Below are 27,534 nucleotides of genomic sequence, written 5' to 3'. Positions count from 1 at the left end.
TATGTTAGAATTTGGCAGCTAAATGCTGTCTGTATTGGGAACATACTTCTGTATAACTCCTGTATGTTAAACCCTGGGAAAGTGGCCTCTGTCTTTACTTCTGCCACAGAACAGTTGTGTGAGGTTGGACAAGTCATTCAGAAAGTACTCAGCTGGTCATTAATTTTGGATTCTTCATTTTCTGAGTGCCTACTTCTGAGGCAGCTTGGGCTGGGTTTTGAGTGCTAAACTCTTGCTGCTCGTACAGTCTCCTGAGATCCAAAGGAAACTACTGCTGTAAAAAAGCTGACTCTTTAGTGACTTTGCGAGATATTTTAGCCACTAAAATTAATCATACTTACTTTTCTATACCTTATTATCCTGCTTCTGTGAAATGGGGAGTAATTGCTTTTATTCCTTAGAAGAGGTTTGAGAGGTTTGAGGCCTTTGTTCAGATTGACGTTTGCCCTTCACATACTAGCGCTGTCTGTTTTGTGCACTGGACGTACCAGGGCTCAGTGGGAGCGCTGCTATCTTAGTGTTGGAAGGAACTGCAAGAGAAGAGCTAGCCCCTTCTCCTACCTGTGACAGTAGCGATCTGCCTAGGTAATATATGGTGGCTGTTTTGAGAGCTTTAAGAACAAGCTAATGGTGGTTAAGGTTGCACCGGCAACTTTGGGTTATAACACTTCCTAACCCGATGGTAGATTATATATGTATACAGTGCTTAAATGGAGTACGTGGTGAAGTATTTTGCATCTGAAGATACCGTATTTTCATTTATGGTTCAGTCAAAATAAATTAAAATAATCGATGATTGTTTTGAAAGCAAGTTACTGGCAGGGCTGTATATCTACCATGGCAAGTGCTGAAGAGATGAGAATGGCTTATAATACCAAAATGAGTTGTGTAAACATGGGCATTTATATAGTCAATGGCAGCAAATGAGAGGTTTCTTTTTCTTGGCTGAATCTCCTCTGATCTAACTTCCGTCCCAAAAAAGGAGGAGGAGAAAACTGATGTTCCTATCACATATGTTCCAGTATTGATTTTTCATTCCAATCTACCCAAAGTCTTCTGTGCTGGAGATAATTAGACCCTGTGAACAGAGCTGAAGCAAAAATCTATACAGTGCTGGATTGCCAGAAATGAAGACAAGGGTGCCTAATTAATGTTGCATCTAGAGCTCTCTTTTTGGATGAATGGGCTTCCCTTTCTCAGAAGCAGCTCAACAGCGGTTGTGTCACAAGCTTGCTGTTAATTAAATGGTGTTCACTGAGTGCCTATAAAAATGCCATGGAGAAGAAAACCTTGGACAGCCACAGCGTTTTACAAGAGCTCTGCAATTAAAAAGAAAAGTCTGTAAAATGCATACTTGTGGGCTTCATTCTGATGGCATGATATTATTTTCTTCCTCTTTAAATGCACTTTATGGATCATCACAAAGCTCTTTAGAAACCTTAGAGAAGGCTGGATGTTTCAAAAGCTGGACTGGGGGTGTGTTGGGAGGGTTAAAAGCCTGGAAGACCTTTCCTGGTAGCTACAGCTCACTTCTGTAGCGGCTGCAGCCCAGTGAGTCGTCAAAGACTGTTCAGAACCAAGTGTGAATCTGGAGGAAGCCCGTAGATTAACTTTTTTCTGCATTTAGAATGACAGGTTTGCATGGACTGAAGTGATTAAAGTGAGGTTTATGTAACACATCTCCAGGAATGGGGAAAGCAGATATTGAGGAAGAGAGAAAAGGTGACTCTTCACACTGGGCATGCATTCAACTCATAGCGGAAATACTTGGAGAGAAGAATTGGAGATTCCAAGTTTGATAAGCTTTTGGGAGCTGAAGTATGTGAAATAGATGAGGAGAAAATCTTAAAATGTAGGAAGATGGTATTTTTTGTCTGTTTGCTCCAAATAACAGAAGGATCAAGTTGTTCCCAGGACAGAAAAGTCCAGTCTTTGACTCCTTTCATCACAGCAGGCCTAAATGGTGATGCAGCAGCACGTGCTCAGTGTTTTTGCAGTCGGCACCCTCACCTTTCTCTCTAGGTCCTACTTAACGCAGCCCACCTTGGTGCTTCTAGAGGCTGGGAGAAGTGTGTGTGTTGTCCTGAGGCATTCCTCTTTATAGTTGTTATCCTGCTCATTTTTCTGTAGAGCTGGTTTGTCTTTGCGGCTGTCTGCAGAATAACAATGTGAAGTGCCTATTTGTGCTGCAGAGAGCAGCAATACTAAGTTGGGATTTTTTGTGTGCCGGAGGTCTCCTATAGTAGAGAGATTGCTGGGAGAGCTGTTCTTCATCCTGTAACTTGCAGGGCGCTTGCATGCCGTATTTCAGCCTTTAATTCTCTTCCTCTCTCTATTCCCTCCTTGCTCTCCTAGGTATATTTTGCGGCCAATCCAAATGATACCATTGTTTTCTATTCTTCTCTGGAGAATTTAAATAACATTATTCCCTCCTCCTCTTTTCTCCCTGTAAATGCAAAAGGAGTGTGGTGTTTCTTTTTTTTTTTTTTTTGGCAAAGATAGAGGATGGTTTTCTCTGTTTAAGAAACTAGAGAATGAGTAAAATCCAGGCTTCTTGGTCAAACAAATAAGCCTACCTGGTGCATCTGTGGAAAGTGAAAATCTGTCTAGACAATGCCTTAAACAGTAAGAGTAGATGTTTTTTCTAATGAAATTCTAGTTGACGTAAATATGTGTTTAGCATGGATTTGATAGAGGAGTTGTACTTCCCAGTATAATAGAAGCTGTGGTTCTGGTTTAGGGAGTTTTATGCAATAATTAGCATGCAGAAGAAAGACACTATTTAAAGAGATTTTTATTTAACGGATTTCTGTAATGGAGTAGCCATGTGCCTCTTAGGACCTCTCTCTTCTTCCTCTTTGACTGCTTGGCATCTGCTCTCTCTTTTAATAAACACTTCTCTTTGCAAACTGTTAGCTCTGATGAACAGCTGAAAAAGGTTCACACACAGGTTATGATTCCTCTCCCCGTCTTTGCATTTTGATTCTGAACTCTGGATGTGGTATATTTAATAACCTACTTCTGGGGCTTAAGTTGACTTCCAGATACCGTTCAGTGTTCAACAAATACTAAAACATTGCAATAATTTAAATCAAGTAAATGCATATAAAATATGCTACTTGTTATCTTTCCAACAAATTTATTTTCTTCCCCAGATCCTTTTTAGGCACACTGCAGTTGCCAAATCAAAAGTAAACTGAGCTTTCAGGATCAGGGTGTGATAAGAGTATGATTTCCATGATGTCCCTGGGTGTTTTATGGTGCAAACTGAAAACATGTAACATGTCTTGAGTATAGAGTTGAAATGGATTTTCTGACCATAGGTTTGTTCCGGTCAACAAGTGCTAAAGTGACAGCAAAGACCGTAGCTAGTGGACTGTAATTATCATTCGAGTTATGCCTCGGTGATAGACCACTTGAGGCATATGAGCACAATGAAGAAAGCAGAGAGTCCTTTTGTCTGTCTTTTCTTTGATGATCAGCAGCACGCTGGCAAGCCAATACTTGGAAGAAATTGCGGCAATGGAGAGATACTGATTTACATTGGTTCTACTCGTTTATATCTTATCCTATTGCATTTTTTTGGAGCACTTTTTAGTGCACTTTAAGTGTGCTAATCAGGTGGAACTCCAAGATAACGTGAAAATAAATCTGGTTTCACAGAAGTCAGTCATGTTTGGCTCTCTTCTTTGGCAGAACCAGGAACTCATCTACATAGCAAAGATTTTAAATTCTAAGAGCGTAGAAAGCATCACTGCTTGTACAGTCACTACCAAATCAGAGTCCTCTTCAGATGTGGCCCTGCATTAAGTGAATCTCACAGCTGTGCATTTCACATAAGATAAAAAATGATACAGGATGTAATCTTGCCTGTCTTGTCTTTTGCAGCTTGGCTTTACATCCCCGAAAAAGCATCGTGGCAACTGGCAGTGATGACCGCCTCTGGAAGATTTGGGGCTTCCCTAATGGGAACATCATCATGACAGGCGAAGGTCACACTGATTGGCTTTCTGGCTGCTGCTTCCATCCGAGGTTAGTGTAAACAGTACCCGACCCTAGCGCTAATCCCTTCTGGGGAGTACTTGTTTGCTCTTTCTTTGCTCACTGGCCTGCTTTGATGACTTTCTGTTCTCCGTGTAACCCTGTGCTCTCTGCTGAATTTCCAAACACGTAGATAAACGTTTCTCTGGCTTTCAGCGTGTTGACTTAAGATTGATTACTTCTAGTATTTCGTACATCTTAAGCTTGGTCCACGTACCAGCGCACGTAATGAGGAGTAATAAGCTTTTTAGGTCTAGCTGTACTCATTTTCTCTGCGTTCATGCACTGTGACAGACGTGGCCCCGTTTAATAATAATAATGTAGAAAAGTTGATTTCTTGTATTAAGCATTATTTGTTGTTTGACTGAGAGTATTCGAGCTACCTAGAGAATAAGGATGTGAGCTTTCCTCCTTTTTCTTTAAAAAGATTGGAAGCTGAACTCATAAACGAAAGTGAGTGTTTAGAATGAGAAATAAAACATTTTGGTTACAAGGGTCACGGAAACAGGCCAAATATGGAGTAGGTTTCATGGTCGTTCTGCTGAGAAATAGAATGTTATTTTACTCTGAGGAAGAAAACATTTCCATTTGAGACTGGATTTCTGCATGTTCAAGTGATTTTGGAATCCGATGTGTGAGGCTGCAGTTGTAATAGAGCTCTATCCTGTTAATATAATAAAGGTCTGCCAGGCTGCTCACCTGAGGTTCACTTAGAGAAGGAGCATTATTAAACCTCCAACCTTGTATTTCCATTGTATTTATTTTATGAAGCAATATTAGCTCTTTTCTTCAGGAAAAGGAAAAGAACCCTATTCAATTTTGAAGCTCTTCCTGATTTCTGAGACTATAATGAGTTAGCAAACACGCACACAGTCCTCTACACTCAAGAAAATCTCCTGCCCCTTTTCGGTGCCTCAAGAACATGTAGGAATGCTTTTTGGGATGGCATTTATCATGCAGATGCTCTTGATCTTGCATCCTTTTCTCCTATGAAACACGGGCATTTTGGAAGATGCTAATATTTTACAGTAATCCTTTTTTCATGTGTATGCCCTTAGAAACGATATTGCATATTTAAAAGAGCAGAGTGATACTTGACTTAGATAATTACATATAAAACAGTTAGGAAGAGGAGGAAGATTGAAGTCGCAGCTTCTTATTTTAAGAAAGCAGGAATATTTTTCTGTTACTGAACGACAGGTTGCACTGAATGTGCGAGCATGCTGGACGTTCTAAGTCTAACTTACAGATAAACAGAATGATGCCTTACCTCTTATGAATATAAAACTCCTCACCGGGGAAGAAAGGAAATACAATTAGAAGAGCGTGTTATCATTTATAAAGCTTCTGGGCACGCTAATCAGATTTTGATAATGCATTGTTACCATGACACCCGCTGACTCAGAGACTCGAAACTATTTTCTCATTAGTCTTTGACCAGAATACAGTCCTTTCAGTAGGCTTTCCTATTTCTCATTCAATTATTGAAATTAAAATGAGTTGAGGTACATCATTATTCACTTGCAGTAGAAATTGACTCCTGCTGAATGCTGTGGAGTGATTTAAAAGCACTGCTGTTACAATATTGTCTTCTGTTACTGGATAAAGTATATATAATATGACGGAATACACTTAATCATCCCTTTTTTTTTTTTTTGGTTAAGTAAAGGATCCTTCTATATGTCTGGTGTTGTGGGAGTGAAAATAATGAAATACAGATGGAAACTTCTCATAAAAGTTTTCTGGAATGAAATGTAAATGACCTTTGTTTTAGTTGCTTTCATGATCTAAAAGGAGATTCATCTAAAAGTTCAAAAGAAAGATGATGTTGTGGCTGGGCTATTAAACTGTGGTCCAGAAACCTGGGTAAAAGTCCCACTCTTTCCTTTTTGTCCTTGCTGCATTTCCGTATCTGCAAAATCACGTTCAGAGCGGTCTGCGCCTCTGGTCCGTCTTCTCTATTTACACCTAAGGTTTCTCTTCGTATGTCCTTACTGCACCTACCAGAAAGAGATGCTGTTCAGGTTGTAATGCCAATTAAATTTAAGTCATTTGTATCATTTGTTAATAATGCAAAGAAACAAAGTGGTCTGTTTTTTAAGAGTACAATCACATGAGGGCTTAAAACCATGAATGCTTGTTTTTCAATGATAAGGTAAAGCTTTGCTACAAGCAGAAAAAAATCAGTGCATCAGTACTGCAGTACTCAAATTTTTCTCGTTAAATCTGCTCTGAGGGAAAAAATGGCAAGATTTCCCTGTCTTGCTGAATCCAGTTGCCCCACTACACTAGTCCTAGGGCTGCTACCACTCTTTTCTAGAAGAGCTTGAAGAGATGTGCTAAGTCTTATTAGTTAAGGTTTTAGAACACAATTGCCATGCAGTCATGCCCCACTGAAGATTGCTGCTGCTCTGTTTGGGAACCCCTGCTCTGGACCAGTGCCAGCCGATGTTTTTATCCAGGCATCAGCATTGTGTCCAGGAAGCTGTGTCCTAGAGTTCCTCTTCAGTTACACCAGCAGACCTACTCTTAGTCACAGAGGGAGCTGATCTTCACGTACAGAGCAAGTTCAGCCGTGTCTGGAAGATGCAGATATTGCATGCCTGGTCACAGAGCACATGCACACAGGTAAGTCTCTGCCCGCTTCCAAACCATCTTGGGAAAACACCAGAATATTCCACACACTGAGGTCGTACGAACTAATAATTTGAGGACAAACAAATCTAGACCTGTAAGGTGAACTTAATTGGTGCATCTGCACATACAAATGACTTAGAACTCCAGAAATCCATTTTTGTGATGTTTACAGTATAATATTACTTGAGCAAGGGTCTTTCTAATGGTCGTGTTTGTGATACCACTGGGAATAGGGGTAATGTCGCAAGTCTTACTGATACCTGTGAAGATCTGTGTTCCTCAAGTTCAAGCTGCTATTAGATTTAACCTAGAAACTGCTATTAGTTTTTTGTTTATTTTAAGAGTTTTCTCCAGCTTTTTCAAGAGCAGTGGGAAGAGCATGGTTTGGCGGTAGGAACCTCACTGTATCTGATAAAAGTGTAAAGGTATTTTTCAGGCTCTGGCCCTTCCCCACCAATTGATACATAATAGTGATGAGGATTATCACTTGAATCGCTCACAGTACTGATCTGTGACAATACCCTCAAGTGTCATAATGCCATTGAGTCTTCGGGGCAAAGGCCACTGGAGTTCCTGAAGGATTATTGGATGCAGACAATGGGCGAATCTCTTTCGTCTCACTACCAGTGTGCTCCCCAGGCGCTCTTTGGGAAACTTCATTCCATGTCTGTTTTCACTTAAAAATGCACAGAGGCATCTGCTTCCTATCTGAGCAGAGTGGATAGAGGAGAGCCGTTTCCTGAAGCTCCAGACGCTGGCTGGAGCCGCGTGTAGTGTCGTTTTACCCTTGTGCCCAGCGCTCTTGAGGCTGTACAAGGCCTGGTAGTCCCCTGTGTCCTCCCTGCATGACAGTGGCTCATAGGACAAGAGATGAAGGGAGCAGGACTGGCTCTTCCCTCTGAGGGGAGCAGTGCATCACTGCCGTGATGCTCTGTGCAGATCTGAGAGAATTTTTCCTTAAGCTTTTTAAAACAAAAGTAAAGCTTCAAACAGGTCCACTCATCTACAGAGTAGAGCTGCTGGAAGGAAAAAGAGGAACAGTGCTTCCTTTTTTAAGTTCAGGTGACAACTGATCAAACTTAAAATAAATAAACACACACAATTTTTACTCCAGTCTGGCTGAACAGTGCTTTGCAGATGGATTAGCGTCTTAGCTGAAGTTCCTGTCGCTATTGAAACATTGAGGAATATTTTCCAACTTACCTTTTATATGTATGATGGGGTGAAGGAGCCAGAACGACTCCTGCCACAGCCATCCGCAGGGGCTTCAAGCAGAGTACTGATGCTGAAAATCTGGATAGCTGGAGAAGAGCTGCGTAGTGTACCTGCCCGTGACAGGTGGCGTGGGTGTTTGCTGTAATAGACAAAATCTGCAACTTCTGCCAGTTTCTGGAATGAGCTGAGGAAGTTCATGCTGCATCTTTAAGAACCATATTCTAAAGACATTAAGACATTTCAGCACATGTACTGTATTTATTAGTCTTTATCACTAAACTTTCTAGATGGTTAAAGAATCAAGCTACGCCACATAGCAGAGGTGTTTGTTAATGACCTATAAAATGCCTGTAAATGGTAACACATTCTCTTCTTGCTCAGTACGTGTGCTAGTGTAATATATATATAGTCCTTAATATATTCATAAATATTAATCAGGTCAACCCCTCTAAAAGGTCCATAGCCTTTTCAGGCAAACACTGTTTGAATCTGTGGAGTACAATGAACTCTGGTTTACGCACCTCCTGAATTGAAAAGATGTACAAAGTGTAGGTTCTGAAAATTATTTAAAACTTGCACTGAAAATTGTCATCTCCTTTCAAATGTCCTGTTCACCTGAGACAGAAGCAGAATTGCTTCTGTTCTTTCAGTTGCTATTTCAGCTCTCAGTTGCTGAGGAAAGAAATGCCTAGCAGTTATTTTGAACTGTATAGATTTTCTGTACATTCTGTTGTTTTTGGAAAATGGAGGTAGGAATTGTCTCCTCAGTAATTAATTAAAAAAAAAATAGAAAAAAGAAAAAAAAGAAAAGGGCATTCATGAAACATCTTGAAAATAGAGGTAGCTTAATGTTTGGTATACTAGAAAAAGGGAGATGGAGGGATGCAAGAGAGAGATGATGTGGGCTAAAAGAATAATCCATGTTCTGAAAAAATAGAAGCAGCAGATTATATCTTTCAAAGCTAAGGGAAAAGTGCACCAAGGAAAATATATGCATGGATAGATAGGAAAGGTGACACTGCAGAGATACTGTGTGGAAAGAATTAGCAAAATATATACAGAGGATGAACGTGAGGACTCAAGCAGAAGTCCAAGCCCAACATGTTCTGAGATCCTGAATGTGAGAGAGGGGCCAGGATAGTGATGATTTCTCAAAGTTTCAGAGAGAAGTAATTGGAACACATGAAAATGCGGTAGCAAGGTTCCGTCAGAGTGGAAGTAATTTCTTCATCCTACAAAAACTTTCAACGTTTAAAAAAAAGATTCCTTAACAGAGTTGAAAAGTCAGAATAAACGGAGAATCTTTTAAATGAATGCCAGTTAAAGCAGATTCATGATTTTATTTTTAATTTTTTTTTTTGATATTTCAGCATTTGGGTTTGTGAAGAAACTATCCACAGATGAATTATAGCATGAAAAGAGAACAGGACCGACCATAGAGCCTAGTAGATTAGTAACCTAAAAATGGAAGGAGGGTGTGAAGAAACCTCTGAAGAAGTACTGGGAGAGAGGCAAAATTCAGGAGGGAAGACAGTCACAGAAAGAAAGGGGGCTAGACAGGATTTCAAGACAACCATGGTCAGTTGTTCAAAGGTAACTGGCTGAACACTGCTCATTGCTCACAGCGTCCCAGAGGGGTCCTTGGAGAACCGAGGGAAATGTTGAGGAGCAAAAATCAGGCTTGACAGCTTGGCAGATGTAGATACAAATTCAGAATTATGTAGTGGACATGCTTTTGTACCTTGAGAGCCTGTAGTGCTTTGACTATCAAGCTGAATTACAACCAGGGAACGTTCCTCTTTTTCATCTCCCACCGCTCCAGCTGTTACCTCTGTATAGAGTGAGCTGATGAGAAGGCTTCTATTACTGGTAACTACTAATGCATCAATCCACACCACTCTTTTTGGCAATGATAATGCTCTTATATATCGATGTTTGGAGAGAAATGGACATAGGGTATGTAGAGAGTCTTGACGATCTGATGCTAAAAGTCCGCAGCTGCTTTCTGTTTGGTTGCATGTTGCAACTTTTTTATATATATATATATATATATATATATATATTTTTTTTTTTTTTTTAATAACTGTAACTCCTATGGCCAATGAAGCCTCAGCAAAGGAAAAGGATTTGATGACATAGTGAGAGTGACCGGGGTTCTCCAGTCACAATAACAGGAAAATTTAAAAATTTCTACTGGCAGCAAATATATTCCTCCTCATATTTCAGTAATGGTTAGTATTGGTTTTAGACTTATTTTTATTTCTATGAGAGGGTGTAGAAACAGAGATTATATATTATACCATCTTATTCAGTATATTGACTTGGAAGTATGAATGCTGCAGTTATTCGTTGGAACTGGGGAGGCTTTCAGATCAAACAGCTGCTGTTAAGGTTATGATTCCTGGATCTGCAAGATGTCATTACAAACTAATATCTCTTAGTTTTAGTTAAAACACAGCAGCGTTTGTATGTAAGCTGAAAATAAACATCATGTTGTATGATTGGACCTTGTTATTAGAAGCTCTTACTAATATTCACAGACCTTTACATACCCTTTTGGAGCTCTTCAAAAAGTCTGCTGTTACAGAGACATTAGAGAAATTCAGAATCCGTGATTTTTAAAGTTTTTTTTTTTTTGGTTACTGCCTAGCCGTTAGAGCAGCTGCTCTGGCTGGGTCAAGAGTCACGCGAAGGTGACGCCATGCCTGTTTAACCCACTCAGGACCAAAGGAAATCCTTTGAAAGGAAGGAACAGGCTGACAATTCTGCTCTGTTGGGGACCCTTTCAGATTCCATTATGGAAAAGTTAGGGCTACAATGTGATCAGATATTCTCCTTTGCCCAGATGGTTTGTTTTTTTTTTTTTTAAAAGGAGCATTAACAAATTGTTTGTTTTTGTGGGATTACTGCACTGTCCCAAATTTCTTTACACAGGACCTGCGTCTGCTAAACACATTCACTGTGTAGGTACTGCTTTTCTCTCCAATACACTGGTTCATCCTATATATCTAGAAGAATTAACAGTACCTATACCTAGCACATGCTGTCCAGATGACCAGCAGATGTGCAGTAAGTACAACACTACCCAGAGATGGGTTCTGACAGTTCAGAGAACTGTTGGATTCATTACATACAACAGAAATACAGAGACCCTAGAAAAAGACTGAGATGGTTTCATGGCCAATCACTCCTAAAAATGTAGAGTGTTGCAAATGGTGTCTTTCCGCCTGAGACTGAAGAGCTGAATCCATGTCAAGAATAACCTTTGTAGGTAACCGTATTCTTGGCCCGTAGCCTGTAGATGCACCGGGGAGGGCATGAAATCTCACTGCCCCATGTAGTTTCACAGGAGTTGTTTACAATTTATATTGAAACGAACATAAAGATTGGTCAGGCAAGCTCCTCACTGTAAACCTAAGAGAAGCGGAGAGGAGGAAGAGAAACGACAGCTTTCACCCTTTCTGTCTGGCCATCAAAGCAAGCACAATTGTGATCCTCTTGGTGAAAGGGTCTCAGAGACTATTTTTTATAAGTGGTCCCTAAAGAGTGATCTTCAGAGGACTTTTTCTGCTAGTTTTTCAGTCCTAAATGTTGAGTTCCACATCATACCTTAAACAAGGCTGAGCTTTTAAAAGTCAGCTGTAAGTATTCACATAAGAAAGAGTTGTGAGGCTCATGTTAATCACGAGGAACTCTGTCGTCTCTCAGTGGACTAGAATTACTCTAACTTGTGCTTGGAGAGACAGTGACAGACTTCAAAACCTAATTCAGGCTTCACTGCAGAAACAGATGTATTTTATTTATCCTTTTATTACGATAGTTATTAAAGAAATGCAAGATATCTGATGTGTTTTACCTAGGACTTTTGAAAAGCGTTTGTAGGCAAAGGCATAATGATATTAGCAATCTTTAGCAATTCCTTAGCAATTCCTTAGCAATCTTTGATTCTCACTTATTTCAACAAAGCCGTCAGTTACTAGATTACATACCAAATTTGACAATGGTAGAAACTTCTTTCGAGTGGCATGATTAATTTTCAGTTGTCCAGCTGGTTTTAAATAACACTTTGTATTTTAGCAAAGTAGACATTTATTAAAACACATTATCAAATTAAACTGATGCAGGAAGTGCAAAGAAAAAAGTTAAATTAATTCTTCAAAGAAAACAATATTCCAGAAGTCGTTAATACTGTATGCTGCAGAACTGACTTAACCATAAACATGGTGTTTTGGGATATACTGATTTTAATTGCAAGAGTAGCTTTGTTTATTTCAAAATCTTTGGCAAACTTTCAAACTTTTTATATGAGAAGACATCGTTCACGTGACATCATTCTCTCACAGGCCGACAAAGCCTACTGTTTTTACTTTACAAACGTGTGAGTGGGTGGGCATTGAATTTCCTTTGGGATTCTCAATCTCATTATTTTTATCAATAAAAAGCCTCTGCTGGACAAAGGAATAAATCACATATAAATGAAATATGAGCGATTACATGAGAAGCTGGGCTTTTGCTTAGACTAATCCAATATCTTTGGCCAAACGTCTCAATGTCAAAGGCTTTATAAGTATTCTGCAGGATCAGTCCGGCAAAAAGGAATCAATAACCGGGTAATGGACTTGATTAAAATTTTTTCCCCTTCCACCCACCCTCACAAAGCCAAATGTTTCTGCCTATACTAATCTACTCTGGCATGTGTAACCTGATTATTCTCTGTGGTTTTCTGGGATTTGGCTACATAATATTTTATATCGTTTTGAAGAGTGAGGTGTTAATTACTGGAGAGAATCTCTTTGAAAAATGGAATACGTGTAGCTCCCATTTTATTTTTCTTTGGAGAGATCAAACCTGAAATGGGCCTTTGCAGAATGCAGGGGTGATGAATTGTACCTTCCCCTTGTATTCTACCTTGAACATCAACATATGGCACTTATACGTTGTTGCTACACACTTTGATCGTGGGGTGGTGTTTTTTTTTTTTTTTTTTTGCTTTAAAGAAGTACAGTTTGCCGTACCAATGGGAAGACCCAAAAAAAAAAGTTAACTGTTACATGTGTTTTTGAAGTTGAGGTGCAGCTGCTTCAGTTGCAGGATTTTGTTTGGACTTTGCACAACTTTTTTGTCTTTTAAACAAACCCTCCAGTTCCCAGAAGCGTCCTTGAAAACTGTTCTAAACTAGAAACTCTTTACAGGACAAAATGCTAAATATAATTGCTTTCTCTTATATCAGGAGCCTTAAAAGTCTATCATTATATTGATTTAAAAAGCAAACAATTTGCAGTTCCATAGTGCGGCTACTGAATAGGCTTCGCTTTTCATCAGGAATGAGCATTCTCTAATGAAAAACTATCTTTGCCTTCTATTTCTTGGTTGGTGGAAATATTGACCGCTCCAAGTCGGAGCGATTCACTAATAATATCTCCATTACAATAATTCAGCAAACAGCAGGAGAGATAAATGCCGATGGCAGTTCAAGAGAGGAAGGAGGAAACTAGCTGACAGAAGAAGCAGTTCTTCTATTGACCAATTCAAATGCATATTGCAGATAATTGCCAGAAGAAAATACATTGGCATAAAATGCTGCCTTTCCATGAAACTGCCCTGTAGTTAGTTATGCAAATGACTTTACGTACTTATTTTCAAAAAGCAGTGATAGAAAGCCTATTGAAAATTTTTGTAAAACTAATAAATAGTAGGAAAGCTTTCCAATATGATATTAAATTATGATATTTTACAAGAGCAAAGATCTTACACCACAGATATTTTGTAGATTGCCTTGTTAGGCATTTTGTGCTGGTTAGCATGCACGATTCAGATTTATTTTAAAAAAAGTCCTGATACAACTGGAGCTGGTTAAAATGGTCCAGAGTCTCACTGTGTTTTTTTTTTTTAAGGGGTTTGCAGTAGCTTTTAAGATACAGTAACTGAAACAAATCAAGGTCTTTGTATTTTAGAAATTGGTGAAATGCTTACGCTAACTTTTTTTTTGGTCTCTCTTTTGTATCCCACGTACTGCTAAGGAGTTGCAGTTGTAGGCACTGTGAAAAGTGGATCTGGTTTCTTCATGTGTTGGTGCGTTTTCTGTCTCCTGTACGTTACTTTTCTTCTGTGCCTGTGTATAGTGAGGGGCACCCTCGCTTCTGTGCTGCTTCAAGAAGGGGGAAAGGCGCATGGCTTCTCAAACGTAAATCTTGTTTCACAGGAGATTATATGAGCATGTGCCTGCTTCGAAGCAAGCTACCAAACTAGGTTTTTCCCAAGTTCCCCAGAGTTAATGCTGTCTGAGTGACAACCTGCTTTCAGTGAAAGCAAAGACAGCTAAAGTGCACCAGAGAGGGCAAAGAAAAGAGCTGGAGGCAAACTTCTTCAAAAGCATGCTGCTCAGCCCCGTGAAATCCCAGTGAAACCAACTTCTCACCAGCTTTCTGTGCGTTCCAGCGGGTGGGCAGCCGCGACTACACCCTCATTGTTTTTAATTCTTTAATATGATTTATCAGCTACTATTTCTGCACTCTTCTGTTTAGTAAAGACATGATTAGAGCAAGGTTTTTTTCTTGGTTATCAAGAACAAGGTAGGTCTTTACACATGTGTGCACATACTCAAATAAAACTGAAACTTTGGCGACAATCTCTGAAATATTTTTCCACAAGAAAGGGGGAGGAGATGCCAAAGGATTGCTGTGTCCTCAGTCTAGTTTTGTTTTTGACACAATTTTAATATGGCAAAGGTGAATTTAGTTTTGGTCAAATCAGACAATTCACGCTGAGAATTTCTTAGGGAGCTCTTACAGGACTCTTGTGCTTCCTTTTATCTGATCTGCACCCTGCACGTTTGCCATCTGTTTTTTCAGATGAACTAATGCCGTTTTTACTCAGGAGTTTGTTACCACCCCTTCACAGAACGAAACTTCTGTTGAAAGCCTCCTTAACGATATAAATCATCGTTCCCATAGAGTGTGACCTTAAATAGGTTTGAGTCCCTGAGGGGAATCAAAAGATAGCTAGTCTTTATAAATTTATTATTTAAATGGTTACTTAGCTATCTTTATAATGTCATTTAAACGTTATGCCTTTCTGTATGGTAAATAATTTTCAAACATACTCAATGCTTGGCTTATGTAGAACGTTCTCCTTATTTTTAAAAATTGTGTCTTGCCTGCTATGTTCTGTCAATGTGTGAGCTTCAGACCTGCAAACGGGCATATTTAATATTGGGAGCATTAAGTCAGTTTAATCGTAACGGTGAAAGGCATTGTGATTACTTGATTGGTTTCAAAAGCAGGTGTCAGGTTTAATCATGCTCTTCGCAACAAAAGTTTATTCGTTTATTCAAATTCACTTAATATTTTGAAACGAATGTTTAGACTCTTAGAAATTAAGAGGAAATTTTTTGATTAGCTGTGTGGGTAATTAGAGCTAGTGTAAAAACAGAACAGAATTTAGCTGAAAGAAATAAAATAATCTCTATATAATTACTTTGGTAGAAATAGGGAGGCAGAAGACGCAGTTGAAATATCTTTTATAGCGTACCAATAAAATACTATACTTTTAAACCTATTTGTTCAGCTTTAGTGAAGCCATGAATATGCTCTGTGAAAGTTTTATAGAAATCTGCCTACTCTTCACAGAGTTCTTGGGTTTTCTATCTTCCATATCACCTGGATTTTCGGTTTATGCTGCTCCTGGTACAGCTGCTGCCTGGTAGTTGCCAGAAGTAATTCAGTCTCACAGATGTCAAGTCACCTGTTTTTGCTGGGGGAGAAGGATATTCGTCTTACTCATTGTGAACGTTTTGGGTCGTTTAAATTTTCTTCTAGCTTTATCAGTGTTTATCCCTATTTTGTGCGGGAAGTTAGAAGATTTAGAGAAAGGCAGCTGCCTTCTCGCTTGGGTTGGTCACAGTGTTGCTCTGCTCCTGTATTTCTGCCGAGCACGTTCCTCTTGTTCTAGTCAGAGCTGTTATACAAGTCAGAACATCTCTTTTAATAGAATCTTTTCTGTGTTGTGTTTCTTTGTGAGCAATTATAATTTTGATGCCTTTAACGTTCTTTGGTTCGTTATTGTTTTCTTCTGTGCAATAAAGGCAATTGTTTTGTCCCTAAAGTCTGCTGCAAGGTTTCCTAGTGAAGGAGGTAAGGAGAGATCTATGTTTGTTAAATTGTTAAAATGCACATTTCCTTAACTGCAGCAGTTAAAAGAGCAAACATTAGCGTTAGGGTTGACTAGAGAATGGCAATTCAAGCGTAAGGCAACTTGTAAGATCTGAATTGGAATGAACCCAAAATATTCCGAATGCTTTTACAAAAGTTGAATTGCACTGAAACGTCCGTTTTCAAGATAGAAGCCTTAGCTTTTTATATAAGTTTAGCTTTGTTTCCTGGTTGAGGGGCTCTTATCAGTAATTATGGCTTGTTGGTTAACTCTCGGATTTCAAATATGGCAGAGGTTCAGATCCCTGCTTTACCACGCAGTTGCAATGGCACAACTGGAGGAGTTGGCTAACCGTGAAAGGAACACGGGGACTTCTTCACCAGCTTTACCACTGCAGGGTATGGGTGTGAACTATGCGCTTAGCGTGTTGTAACTGTATCCTCTGTGTTGGGGGAGTGTATATAAAATGGATGGGGAATAGAGAGAAAAGACAATTGTGGTATATATGTCCAGACTTGGGATCAGCTCTGAGAGCTGTTGGGTTTGGGGGTTGGATTTCGGGGGGTTTCTTTCTGTAGCTGTCAGGTGTGAGAACGCATGGCTTCATGACTGGAAACTTGGTTCTCATGCGAAGCCTTGTATCAGAGAACAGGTGGTTATCCTAATTTTGTTGTGTTGCTCTCTCTTGTACCTGCCTAGGTTCAGCACTTGCTTTCCTCCTCCATTGTCACACTTCCCATTGTTGGTGATCGCTCTATTGATGCATCCCCTGCCTTAAGTTATCATCACATCCCATGGGCACGGCTCCGTAAGATCATCAGTTGCCCAAAAGATAAACATGTGGCTAGTGCACTGTCCAGTGTTTTTTCTTGATCTTCACTAACAACAGATCATTATGTAGCGTGCTTTGAATGTTTTTCTAGGTGCCTGGGCACTGTTCAAATCCCAGTGCACAACTTTTTCACACACTGTAAAATCTCCGTGCACTCACTGAATGCTCTATGCATGTAAGTATACAGCTTAATAATGACGCTTTGTGCAAAAATGCAAATAGGGTTAATGGATGCGGTTCATTACTGGCTGTTGATTGAGATTAGAAATCACTGGACAACCATTTGGGGTTGATAATTGATTTGAGATAACTGATCCATAACTTTGGCTTTCAGAGGAACTGTGATACAGGATTATCATTGTTAATATAGATCATAAATCTGTTCTGTACGTGGAATTCATATATCTGAACTCCTTCCAAAACATACTTTTCCCTACCTCAACAAGCCCTTCATTAACATTTGAGGTTTTGGAGTCACTCCAATAGAGGAAAAAAGACACAAGCTGAATGGGTTAGGTCCTGAGATTAAGCATCACATGCTATTATTAACGTGCTGTTTAATGCACGTTGATTGGTAGTATGCATGGATTTATGTGGCTAAATAGACTCATTTGTTTTAGAAATGTGATAGTGTCTAGAGAGAGCCTAACTTACACTTACATTGTTTGAGGGAAAATATTGGAATGGTATAGCATAGATGCCAGTTCTGGAAAATAACGGTAGTGTTGCGAATAAATATTTAACTTGGAGCCCTGCGTTGTCTACCATCTGCTGTCCTGCTGACATACATTTCATTACATCTAACTTCCAAATACTGAAACTAGTCTGTCATTTGTCTTTTCATTTTTATTCCTTATCTGACATGCTTCCAAAGTTTGCTAAAGAGCAATTTTGCATGCACTAAAAACTGCTTTCTACCAGGTGCCTAACTTACTTGAAAATTTCATTTAGCTACTCTGAATTGCATGACACTGGCAGATGGCTAACTCATTTTTTTTATTACTTAAAAAAAACTATCCTGCAATGAATGGTATATCACTGGGTATTTTTGTAAGGATACACAAGTTAATCTTAGCAAGCGAATGGGTTTGAACGTAGTAGGCCTGACAGTGGTCTCTGCAGATGGTAACCTGAATCGGAACAATCTGCTGCCTCGTGGCCATAGCAAAAATCATCCTGATGACCCTGAATGCAGAACTATAGACTACATTTAGGGCAGGTCAAAACGCTTGAAATTAGAGGGTAATTCTGCACTGGGACAGAGACAAGCTGCTCAGAGCAGTGGGAAACACACCACGTGAAACAGATTTCTGCACATGTGGTTAGGTAAGCCAGTTTTTCTCACCAGTACTCAAAAGGGAAAATGCTTTAAAATACAGGGGAGCTGCTTGGCTGAGACTTGTTTCTAAACTGCTTGAATCCGTTCTCTTGAGAATTCATATATACTATCCTGGGAATCTTTTTGGTAGTAGGAGCATGTCGTTTTTAAATTTCGTTGCAGCCACGAAATTTTCACTTCTGAACTGTAACGTAGCCTCAAGGAAGTTTTAATAAACAAGATGAACTTCATTAAAACAAAATAATCACTACTTTTGTGAGGCTTAGTCCTAGTGCCTGTCTCATCCAGAAGCAGTGACAAGTTGTGCCATGCCAAAAGGCTGCTTTGTTTCTTCTCCCTCGATATCACACCCACCTGGCTGCCAGGTGGACTGGCAGGGGAAAGCACTTATCCTATCTTGGGTCAGTATATAGACATAACCATATTATAAAAAGATCTAGCAATCAGGTAATGTAGGATGAAAAATTACCTGGGATTTGCACTTGGCATCCTATGCATTGATATTTTTTTAAGGATTTCCAGCAGGTAGTTTTTCTGTCACAGACTCCAGGGCTCTGCAGCATTTTGTATTTTTCTTTTCAGACGTAAGGCCATGCACCTACGTACTGTCCAACAGCTGCTGGTTGCTGCCCTACTTCTGGCCTTGAAACTTCTTTCTTGGTTTGTAGAATGTCAGTTTATGATCCATTTTGCATCTTTGAAATTTTTTTTTTTCCTTGGTCTTGACAAATGAGAAAAGAAAAGATAATTTCAGACTTGTACTTTCTGAGTATTCTGGCATTCACCTTCTGTATAAATGATATTTTAGGTCTATTAATAAAATGGGGTAAGATTAGGCTTGAGATTATTTTGAAGGATGTAACGTATTACAGTTATACTATAAGATGTCTTAGACACATGTGATCTATAAGGATAATGAAGGCAACACCCAAAATGAACCATAGGCATCAAAAAACCCTAGGGGTTTTCATAAGAAATGTCACTGTAAATAGTTAACGTGACTCAGAGTTCTTGTAACAAACGCAAGTTAACTATATCTCAAACCTGTTGGAAGGAAGTAAAATCTTTGCTGCTATCTGCTGGGTGTTTTGATCTAATACAGACTAGGAACGTAAGCATGGTTGCACGTGCCAAGTTTTTGTAGACCCTTATCCTGTCCCTAACAGTGAGCATCAGTGGCTGACTATGAAAAAATGAGACTAGGAAAGGCATTTGTAGTATTTTTGTCCTAGAATCCCCTAGACTCTACTTTTTATCCAAAAAACTTCTTGAGCCAGACATGGTTTCCATGTAACCCTTGATGCATTCTTCTTCCAGGACTTTGTCCAGTCTTCATCTGAGCCCACACAGAGTCGTATTGCATAGCTCCTTGCTAAAGGATGCTGTGAAGCCTCCTGCCTGGTGTGGGCAAGTCATCTGTTCTTTATTGTTGGTCCCCCCCCCCCCCCCCCAACCTATTGACCCAACTTTTTCTAAATTCAGCTGGATTTTCACCTTATCTCTTTTCTGAAAAGCAAATGAGAATTCTAGGCAAAAACACACCCAGGCAAAGTAGGACAACAAAAGAATTAGGATGACTATACAGCTCTGAACTGGTATTTGGCATTTTCATCCTTTGCGTTATGTTTTTAGCATCAAATAGGAAAAGAGCGTTTCTAAATAGTGATCTTTCATGGCTTAAGGTGTGGATCGTTACGGCAAATATGTACTTTTGTAAGTGTGATTATCTGGGTCACTTTTTTTAGCCTTGTTTCTAAAGAAAATGAAGCTTTTATGTGTTTGAGCGTCTCCTCTTTCCGCCCCATGCTGCTTTTGCACACGCTCCCTACACCTTCTCCCATGCTCTCGAGTAACTTTTAACCTAAAAGCTAATTCTGACAAAGTTTGAAAGACAGTTAGGAGTGTGAAAGATCTGTGAATTCCTAATATATATTTTTTTAATCAGCAGCTGAACAGCAGAGAGAGAGAGACCCTCTTTGGGTGGGAAGGGTCGACAAAACTCCCTTCTTGTGTGCTTTGCCTGGCAGCCACGAGTCACCAGTTACTAAGTGTGTCCTGGCCAGCCAAGCTGCATCCATGTAGCTGTGGACTAGCCCCAGCCCTGTCCCTTCTGTGACTGCAGTGTTGATTGAAAAAAAGAAAGTGGAGAGGAGGCGAAGGAATGAAGTTTGCCTGGCTGTTACAGGTGATGGAGCGAGCTAAGAGACAGAAGACACATCCATAGGCATTCAGGCTTCTGAGGTCCATTTATCATGCAGCAACTCCTTTCTCTTTGTAAAGGAACACAGCATATTTGATTACCTGCTCTGTCTTTTCTCTTTGGCTTAACATCTAATGTCAGCAAAATTAGAACCCTCTTTAACAGTTTTTGTAGTTCTCCCACGGGTTTTGCTGTTCTTGGGATCTACCTGCTTTGATACAGCAAATAGTACAGTGACTTACGGATTTCACTTTATAATAGTTGTGTGAATAGAAGTAAGTGAAAGATACATTTTTTCACTCGTTTAGCATTGATTTTAAAACACGTTTCAATTGCCATGGTTAGAAACTGTTAATCCTGAAATGTTTTAGACAGCATGTTTTAGACTGTAAGTTCAAAACAGGTGGTTGAGTTGCTGATGTTGATGTTAAGCTCCGGTCAAATGTTACCCAATGCTGTGGATCCTGTAGGAAGCAAAACTTTAACACCAGTTGTGTTTGGTTTAGTGTATTCTTGTTCAGAGAGCCAATATTTGTCAGCAGCAGGTGTAAAACTGTGCTTACCAGTTCTTGATTTAGACGGTAGTCGTCTCAGGAAAGGGAATCGTGTCTTAATGTATGTTTTCAGAAAACCAGGCATGTCCACGGCTCTCTATAAATAATACATAGATGTGCTAGTAGCACAGGTGTTGCTACGTTCACTTAATGCCATGTAGAATACACTAATAAAAGTGTTGTCTGATTCCCAGTGCTATCCCTGGCAACTGCTGAAACTAAGCTATCATTCCTGTGATTAACTCTTTAAGATGAGACGTGCTGGGCAGAGAAGTCTACCTGACTATTGTTTACCAAGTAAACAGGCAAGAACGAAAACGTTCAATCTCTCCAGCAGTACTCAGGATGAAGCTCAACAAGAATGATGTTCAGTGGTGGTGAAGATATCACTCTGGTCATGGACATGTTACTTAGAAAGAGGGATGTCCCACGCAGCTAGATCCTAAATGATGTAAAGGACTTTGTCAGTTATTTTGGCGGATAGAAAATGACAGCCAGGGTGGGTTTGGAAGGATTGGATCTGTGGTGCTGCGTGACAACTGAGGTTATGAGGCAGAATATGTTACTGGCTGTACTTTCCACATCATCCTCAGCGGTGACCAGAGTAATCCCCTCTGGAGCATCTCCAGGTTTGGATCTAACTGGGAAGTCCATCATCCAGAAATACCTGAAAGAGGAGGGGTATTTGAAGCTGCTTTGACTATTGATGCTAGGTTTGATGTATTTACGGGGTAACACCATCAGTAAAGCTATTGCCTTCATTTTACTGATACTTCATTAGGGTAATCAGTTGAATCGTAGAATAACCCTGTGCCAAAGGATGGTTTTCGCACTGAATATGACCCTAATTATTGGTATGTCTACAACTCAATAAGTATTAGCATAGAGCCGTTTTTAGTGAGAATGATGAAGCTGGAAGGAGGAGGAATATATAATGGAAGGAAACGTATGTTTTTATTGCCTTCATGAAGGCTTGAGAAGTTAATGCTCCATCTGTTTTTGAGGCACGTGGAATTAATGTTTCCGAAATTCTTTCCAGCCTAATGGTTTCTGGAAAGGCAGATTTATACCATCAGTCAGGAATACCTGGTATAAGCTGAAGGGCAGAACTGTACCTATATTGAGTATTACGGAAGAAGATCTATCCCTTGAAGCGTATGGGATATATATCCCTTGTAGAGTGTTGGTCTGCTGGAAATTCTAAACAAAAAAGCCCAAAGCAAAGCAAATAAGACCACAGAAAACTAACTAATCTGGTCCATATAGCGTTGTTCCATACTACATGAATGTACTGCCATTTGCTTTAAAAGATTGCAGCACTACATTTCTGAAAGTTGGCAAGCAAAGTTATTTGCGTATATTTGAATGTGTTTGAACTGAAAAAAGAAGATAGGATTTTTATATTGGTTTTCTCACCTAATATGTTGTCTGGTTTTTTGATTTATGTTGGTAAAAAGAATTAAAAATGTTTATGATCCTCTGAATTAAAAATACATACCCTCCATATAATTGGAGGTTTCTCTGCCGGTGGCTTCCTTGGGTTGCAGCGCATTTTTTGCTATTGCTTCCACTCTTAGCCTGCCTCTCAGCACTTTACCTTCACCACCTCTGCTGTTGCTTTCCCACTGTCTGCTTTTTTCTCCTTTGATCTGGGAGGAGCTCTCAACCCTCTTTTTTAACTCCTTCCCTGCCACCCTGTGCCGAGGTAAATCTATTTGAACTACCTTCCTGCTCATATCTGTTTTCTAAAAGATTTGCATCAGAGCCTGGATGGTATATCGTCAAAATTCAGTCTAAGGAACCTGTTTTTTCTGGAGCGTTTTGGGGATTCTATATTAAAAAATGCACGCGCAATGAATCTTTTTTGCGATTCACAGCTGTGGCAGCGCACACTACCCTCTGAATCAGTTATAAAACGGGACTGATGAAATCTATACCTGCTTCAGAATTTGTTTTAAAATATCTCTTTTATTCCATAAATGTATAAAGGGTATGATGATTTGTCATTTTGCTAATTTTGTCTGTCTCCAGAAATGAGGTCTATCTTGAGTGATTAAAAGTACAAGTGTTTCATTAGTAAAAACACACTTGCTCCTAGCAGCCTGACAAAATCGAGGCCTCTTCTGGTAATCCTTACTCAGGCTTCAAGTCCCTATGCTTTTGTATATAAGAAGAAAGATCCAGAATTATTACTGTGCAGTGTTAAAATTTTTAAGAGCTTAAAATCACAGAACTTTGTCTTAGGCATGAGGGCGTAACTGCCTGAATGAGGAGCATGATGTTTTGAAAAAGGGATGGCAAGTGTGAAAGAACAAAATGAAACAAACTAAGTGTTAAATTACTGACAGTTTAGTTAGGTGATATTTCATAATGGCAAGTTCCCCCTTAAGATCCAGTCTGTAAACGATACACGTATTTCAAGGTGTCTTAGTAGGTACCTTTACAGAACAAGGCGGTGGACAGCTATTGGAAAAGGAAGAAGGGAAGAATAAAACAGATGTTTAAAAAAAACAAAAAACTTTCCCTATTTTTTTTTTTTTTTACACTGCAAAAAAGCCTAAATACCTCTGAGTATGTTCCAAGAATGAAGCTCCACAGTGGAGCTTGGAGGGAACCCTTAGCTGTTACCTGTTCCTGCATTTTTATATCCAGAGATTTGGAAGGATATCTAGTACTTGTGACAACACATTTTCTATTATTCAAATAAAAGCAGAGTTTTTTGTATCCTAAAGGCAAGATCTTTTTATTGATATTAGTATGACAACAGGGGAGAAATTAGTCTGAATACCTGAAGTTAATTTATTTTGGACCTGTATATTCGGTGTAATAGCCAAGCATTTTTTCTCTAATCTTAACCTCATAATTCCTAGTATAATATGGAAAGGCCTCATTAACTTTTTTCAATTTTTAAAAGGGTTTGGGACAACAAGCAGGCTGTAGATGAGTCAATCTAACTTTTGTACTGGGAAAACTGGATAGTATGAAGCAAAGCTACAGGATGTGTAAATATTTACTATAATGAAACTCTGGAAGGTGTCATTATGACTTCAGAAATGATGTCTCATCAAATGGTTAGCTTCCTGAAGGGAACACTGAGCATTTGATCAAGGGAGATCTCATAAATACGGTATACTTGGATTTTCGGTAAATTTCAGTGAAAGGGTAGGAATAAATCGTCGTGTTCGCAAGGGAGAACTTCTTGTCCAAGTCCTAGAGGGACGTGTGCTGGGACCTGTGCTGTTCAGGTTAACTAAGATGATGTTGAAAGCCATGGAGGAGGATCAGGTAGAAGAGTTTGCTGATCACCGTAGTTAGCCAGGTCAGTAAAGCGAAGGTTACATGTGAACAATGGCAGGAGGAGAGTTCCAGTCGCAATAATAAGCGATTCACCAACGCGGTAGCAGATGAAATTCAGTGCAGATATATGCGGAGTAAGGCATATGAGGAAAAATGGTCCTAATTATACATAGATAATAGTGGGCTCTAAACTAGTTATTAGTACTCAGGAAAGAAATCTTGGAGCCACTGTGGGCAGTTTGCTGCAGATGTCTGCTCAGTAGCTCCAAAAAAACGCTAATCCAGTGTTCTCAGGAAAAGAATACAGAATAAGACAGAAAAGACCACTGTGCAATTGTGCACCTGCACTGGGGACACCTTTTTTCAGGACTCATGCTTCATCTCAAAAGGTACTAAGGCAGATGACAAGCATGGTCAGAGATACGTAATGACTTCCACATGAGGAATGATTTGAAAGGCAAATCACAAGTGGTGTGGAGAAGCTACAGGGGTCAGCAGTGTTTACTTTTAATCATAGTATTGGAATCAGAGGCATCAAATGAAATCAAATAAGATCCTGAAGACCAAAAAATTACTTTTCACACAATGCATAATTGAGTTGTGGAACTCACTGACACAGGAGGTCACGGATGCCAAGTGTTTGTATGTGTTCAAAAAGCAATCGGAGAGAACCGTGGGGAAAAAAAAAAACCCGTGGATGGTTGTGACCCAGCTTCTGTCTCAAGAAGTCCTGAGCCATGGGTGTGGGAGCATATAATAGGAGAATCACTCTGTCTTTTCTCTTATTCATCTTTACTGAGAATCCACTGCTAGTTGTGGTAAAATACAGGTTCCTGAGCCAAATGGACTTGTAGTCTGACGTGGCATGCCCATGCTTAAATGCACTAGAGCTATACTAGTTTATATCTGAAATTTTAAGAAATGTGAGTGGAACTGTGCTTTTCATTTATATAACATGTCAATGAAGCCATTAGTGAATGTGATAAAGTAGCTATACTGAGTGAGAAGAGACAGACATGTGATGCTTAAATTAATAATTTATATCTTGAAATAGGTTTGAACTTGTGTAATAATATTCTGCCCCTAAGCTATTTTATTCTATTTTGAAAGTAATTCTCTCGGTTTAAGTTGTTCTGTTGATAAACTCCTAACGGTTGTTCTATTGATAAACTCCTAATGAGGTTACAAAAAGTGAGAATATTATTTTTGGATCTCGTATTTACTTCCCGTGGAAGACAGTTCTTTCATATCTTTTTTTTCTTCATTTTCTGTGGTGTATTTCATACATGAGAGCTTCATCCATGATGTATCAGAGGAGGCCGTGTAAAAATAAAAATAGGAATCTTTTCACATGTCTATTTTTATTCATATATCTTTTATGTAAAAATAATTATTGCTGCCTAACCTGGCCTTCTAAATATAATTAAATGATTTTGCTGTGTACTTTGAAGAATCTTCACCTGTATCCTTGCCAATTTTTATTTTCACAGCGGTACCCAGTTGGTCACTTCAAGTGCGGACAAAACAGTTCGGATATGGGATCTTTCGAAAAACAAATGCATCCTGACTTTAGAAGGACATGCCCATGCCGTGTGGGACTGCTCATGGCACTCATGTGGCAATTTTGTGGCTTCTGCCTCCATGGACAACACAAGTAAAATATGGGATGTTAATAGGTATGGAGTTATTAAAGATTCTTTATTAGCTGATTGATAACTTTACTTAATAACCAGTGTTCTGTATTTTAGCCCAGTGAGAGAGGGAGATCTAGCGCCAAATTGTGGCCTTTGCTTTAAGTACGTAAATGAATTTGTGGAAGTGGGTGCAAAACAGGCCTTCATGTGAGACCAAAGGCTTTACTTAACAGAGAGCTGGAAGGACATAATTTAGAACAGTGAAAAGAAAAGTGTTTGCTTTTATTTGGCATCTTGCTTTTTTTTTTTTTTTTTTTTAAATAAGGTCAGAGCTGTGTGGAACTTTAGTAGGCACTTTAACGGAACAAAAACTTAAGTCAGTTTTCTGTATTGTGTTTTTAGCTCATGAGTATGCAACAAATTTTAATGTAAGGTTGAGCAAATGGAAATTTATTCATTTTTCTGTGTTTTGGCAAGGTGACTATTAATAAATCAACATATACTCCTTTTTTTTCTTTATTATTCAGGCAAAAGCATTCTTTATGAAGGTACGTCTAGAAGTATTAGTGTATTTCAGCTTACCAATTAGTTTCTCACCTTTCTTCAGTTATATTTGAGGTGCCATATGTTGATTTAATGTGCAACTTAAGTGGATAGGATGGAATTTTGATCACATTGTCCATTGCAGACTTCTGAATAACTCAGCCATAGTACTGATGACACCACTGCATTTTGGTCTGATTTTTAACAACTGAATGTCATCAGGCTACAGAGAAAAGTCTCCAGTCTCATTTGTGTTTTCCCTGGTTCTTTATGATCCAGTCCTAATGGACTTGTCGTTTCCCCTCAGTCTTTTCCTTCCTTCCTTTGCATTCGAATGAGGTGGGTTTCTCCTTCAAGCTTACTGGCCACAGCAGGGAAAGAAGCTTCTCTGAAAAAGCACGGGAGACCTTTTCCTTTTCCTTTTCCTTTTCCTTTTCCTTTTCCTTTTCCTTTTCCTTTTCCTTTTCCTTTTCCTTTTCCTTTTCCTTTTCCTTTTCCTTTTCCTTTTCCTTTTCCTTTTCCTTTTCCTTTTCCTTTTCCTTTTCCTTTTCCCTTTCCTTTTCCCTTTCCCTTTCCCTTTCCCTTTCCCTTTCCCTTTCCCTTTCCCTTTCCCTTTCCCTTTCCCTTTCCCTTTCCCTTTCCCTTTCCCTTTCCCTTTCCCTTTCCCTTTCCCTTTCCCTTTCCCTTTCCCTTTCCCTTTCCCTTTCCCTTTCCCTTTCCCTTTCCCTTTCTTTTCCCTTTCTTTTCCCTTTCTTTTCCCTTTCTTTTCCCTTTCTTTTCCCTTTCTTTTCCTTTTTCCTTTCTTTTCCTTTTTCCTTTCTTTTCCTTTTTCCTTTCTTTTCCTTTTTCCTTTCATCTAGCTCACTGCTAGTCTGCTGCAAGTACGGAGAGAATCCTGTCCCGGTCTCTGGAGACCCGTTCGGGAGCAGGCTGGGTGCAGCTTGACTGCTCAGGGGGTTGGCTGTGAGAGTCTCGTGTTTCTCTGATGGGCACATAGGAGCTGAGAGCTTTCACAAATTTCTAATTCAGCCAAATAGGGTCATATTTTTTTGAAAGCTAATTAAGGCTACTTTGGTATCAGATTTTCAGTC

General features: G+C 39.3%; 1 protein-coding gene across 5 annotated transcripts in view; it reads left to right on the top strand.

Moving 5' to 3' along the window:
- Positions 1-27,534, top strand: part of SPAG16 (sperm associated antigen 16) — a 405,835-nt gene that overhangs the window by 205,267 nt on the left and 173,034 nt on the right. For 4 of the 5 annotated variants that reach the window (XR_011141788.1, XM_068947881.1, XM_068947879.1 and 1 more), the window contains exons 11-12: positions 3,889-4,032; positions 25,757-25,942. Coding sequence is in view for 4 of the 5 variants with exons in the window: in XM_068947881.1 (XP_068803982.1) it covers positions 3,889-4,032; positions 25,757-25,942 (330 nt within the window). In the remaining variant the exon portion in view is untranslated. The remainder of the gene's footprint in view (positions 1-3,888; positions 4,033-25,756; positions 25,943-27,534) is intronic. The other variant, XM_068947882.1, reaches the window with a different exon arrangement.

Source organism: Struthio camelus, chromosome 6, assembly GCF_040807025.1.
Source record: "Struthio camelus isolate bStrCam1 chromosome 6, bStrCam1.hap1, whole genome shotgun sequence".
Lineage (NCBI taxonomy): Eukaryota > Metazoa > Chordata > Aves > Struthioniformes > Struthionidae > Struthio > Struthio camelus.
Note: the sequence above shows the minus strand (reverse complement) of the source record. Positions and strands in the feature narration are given on the sequence as shown.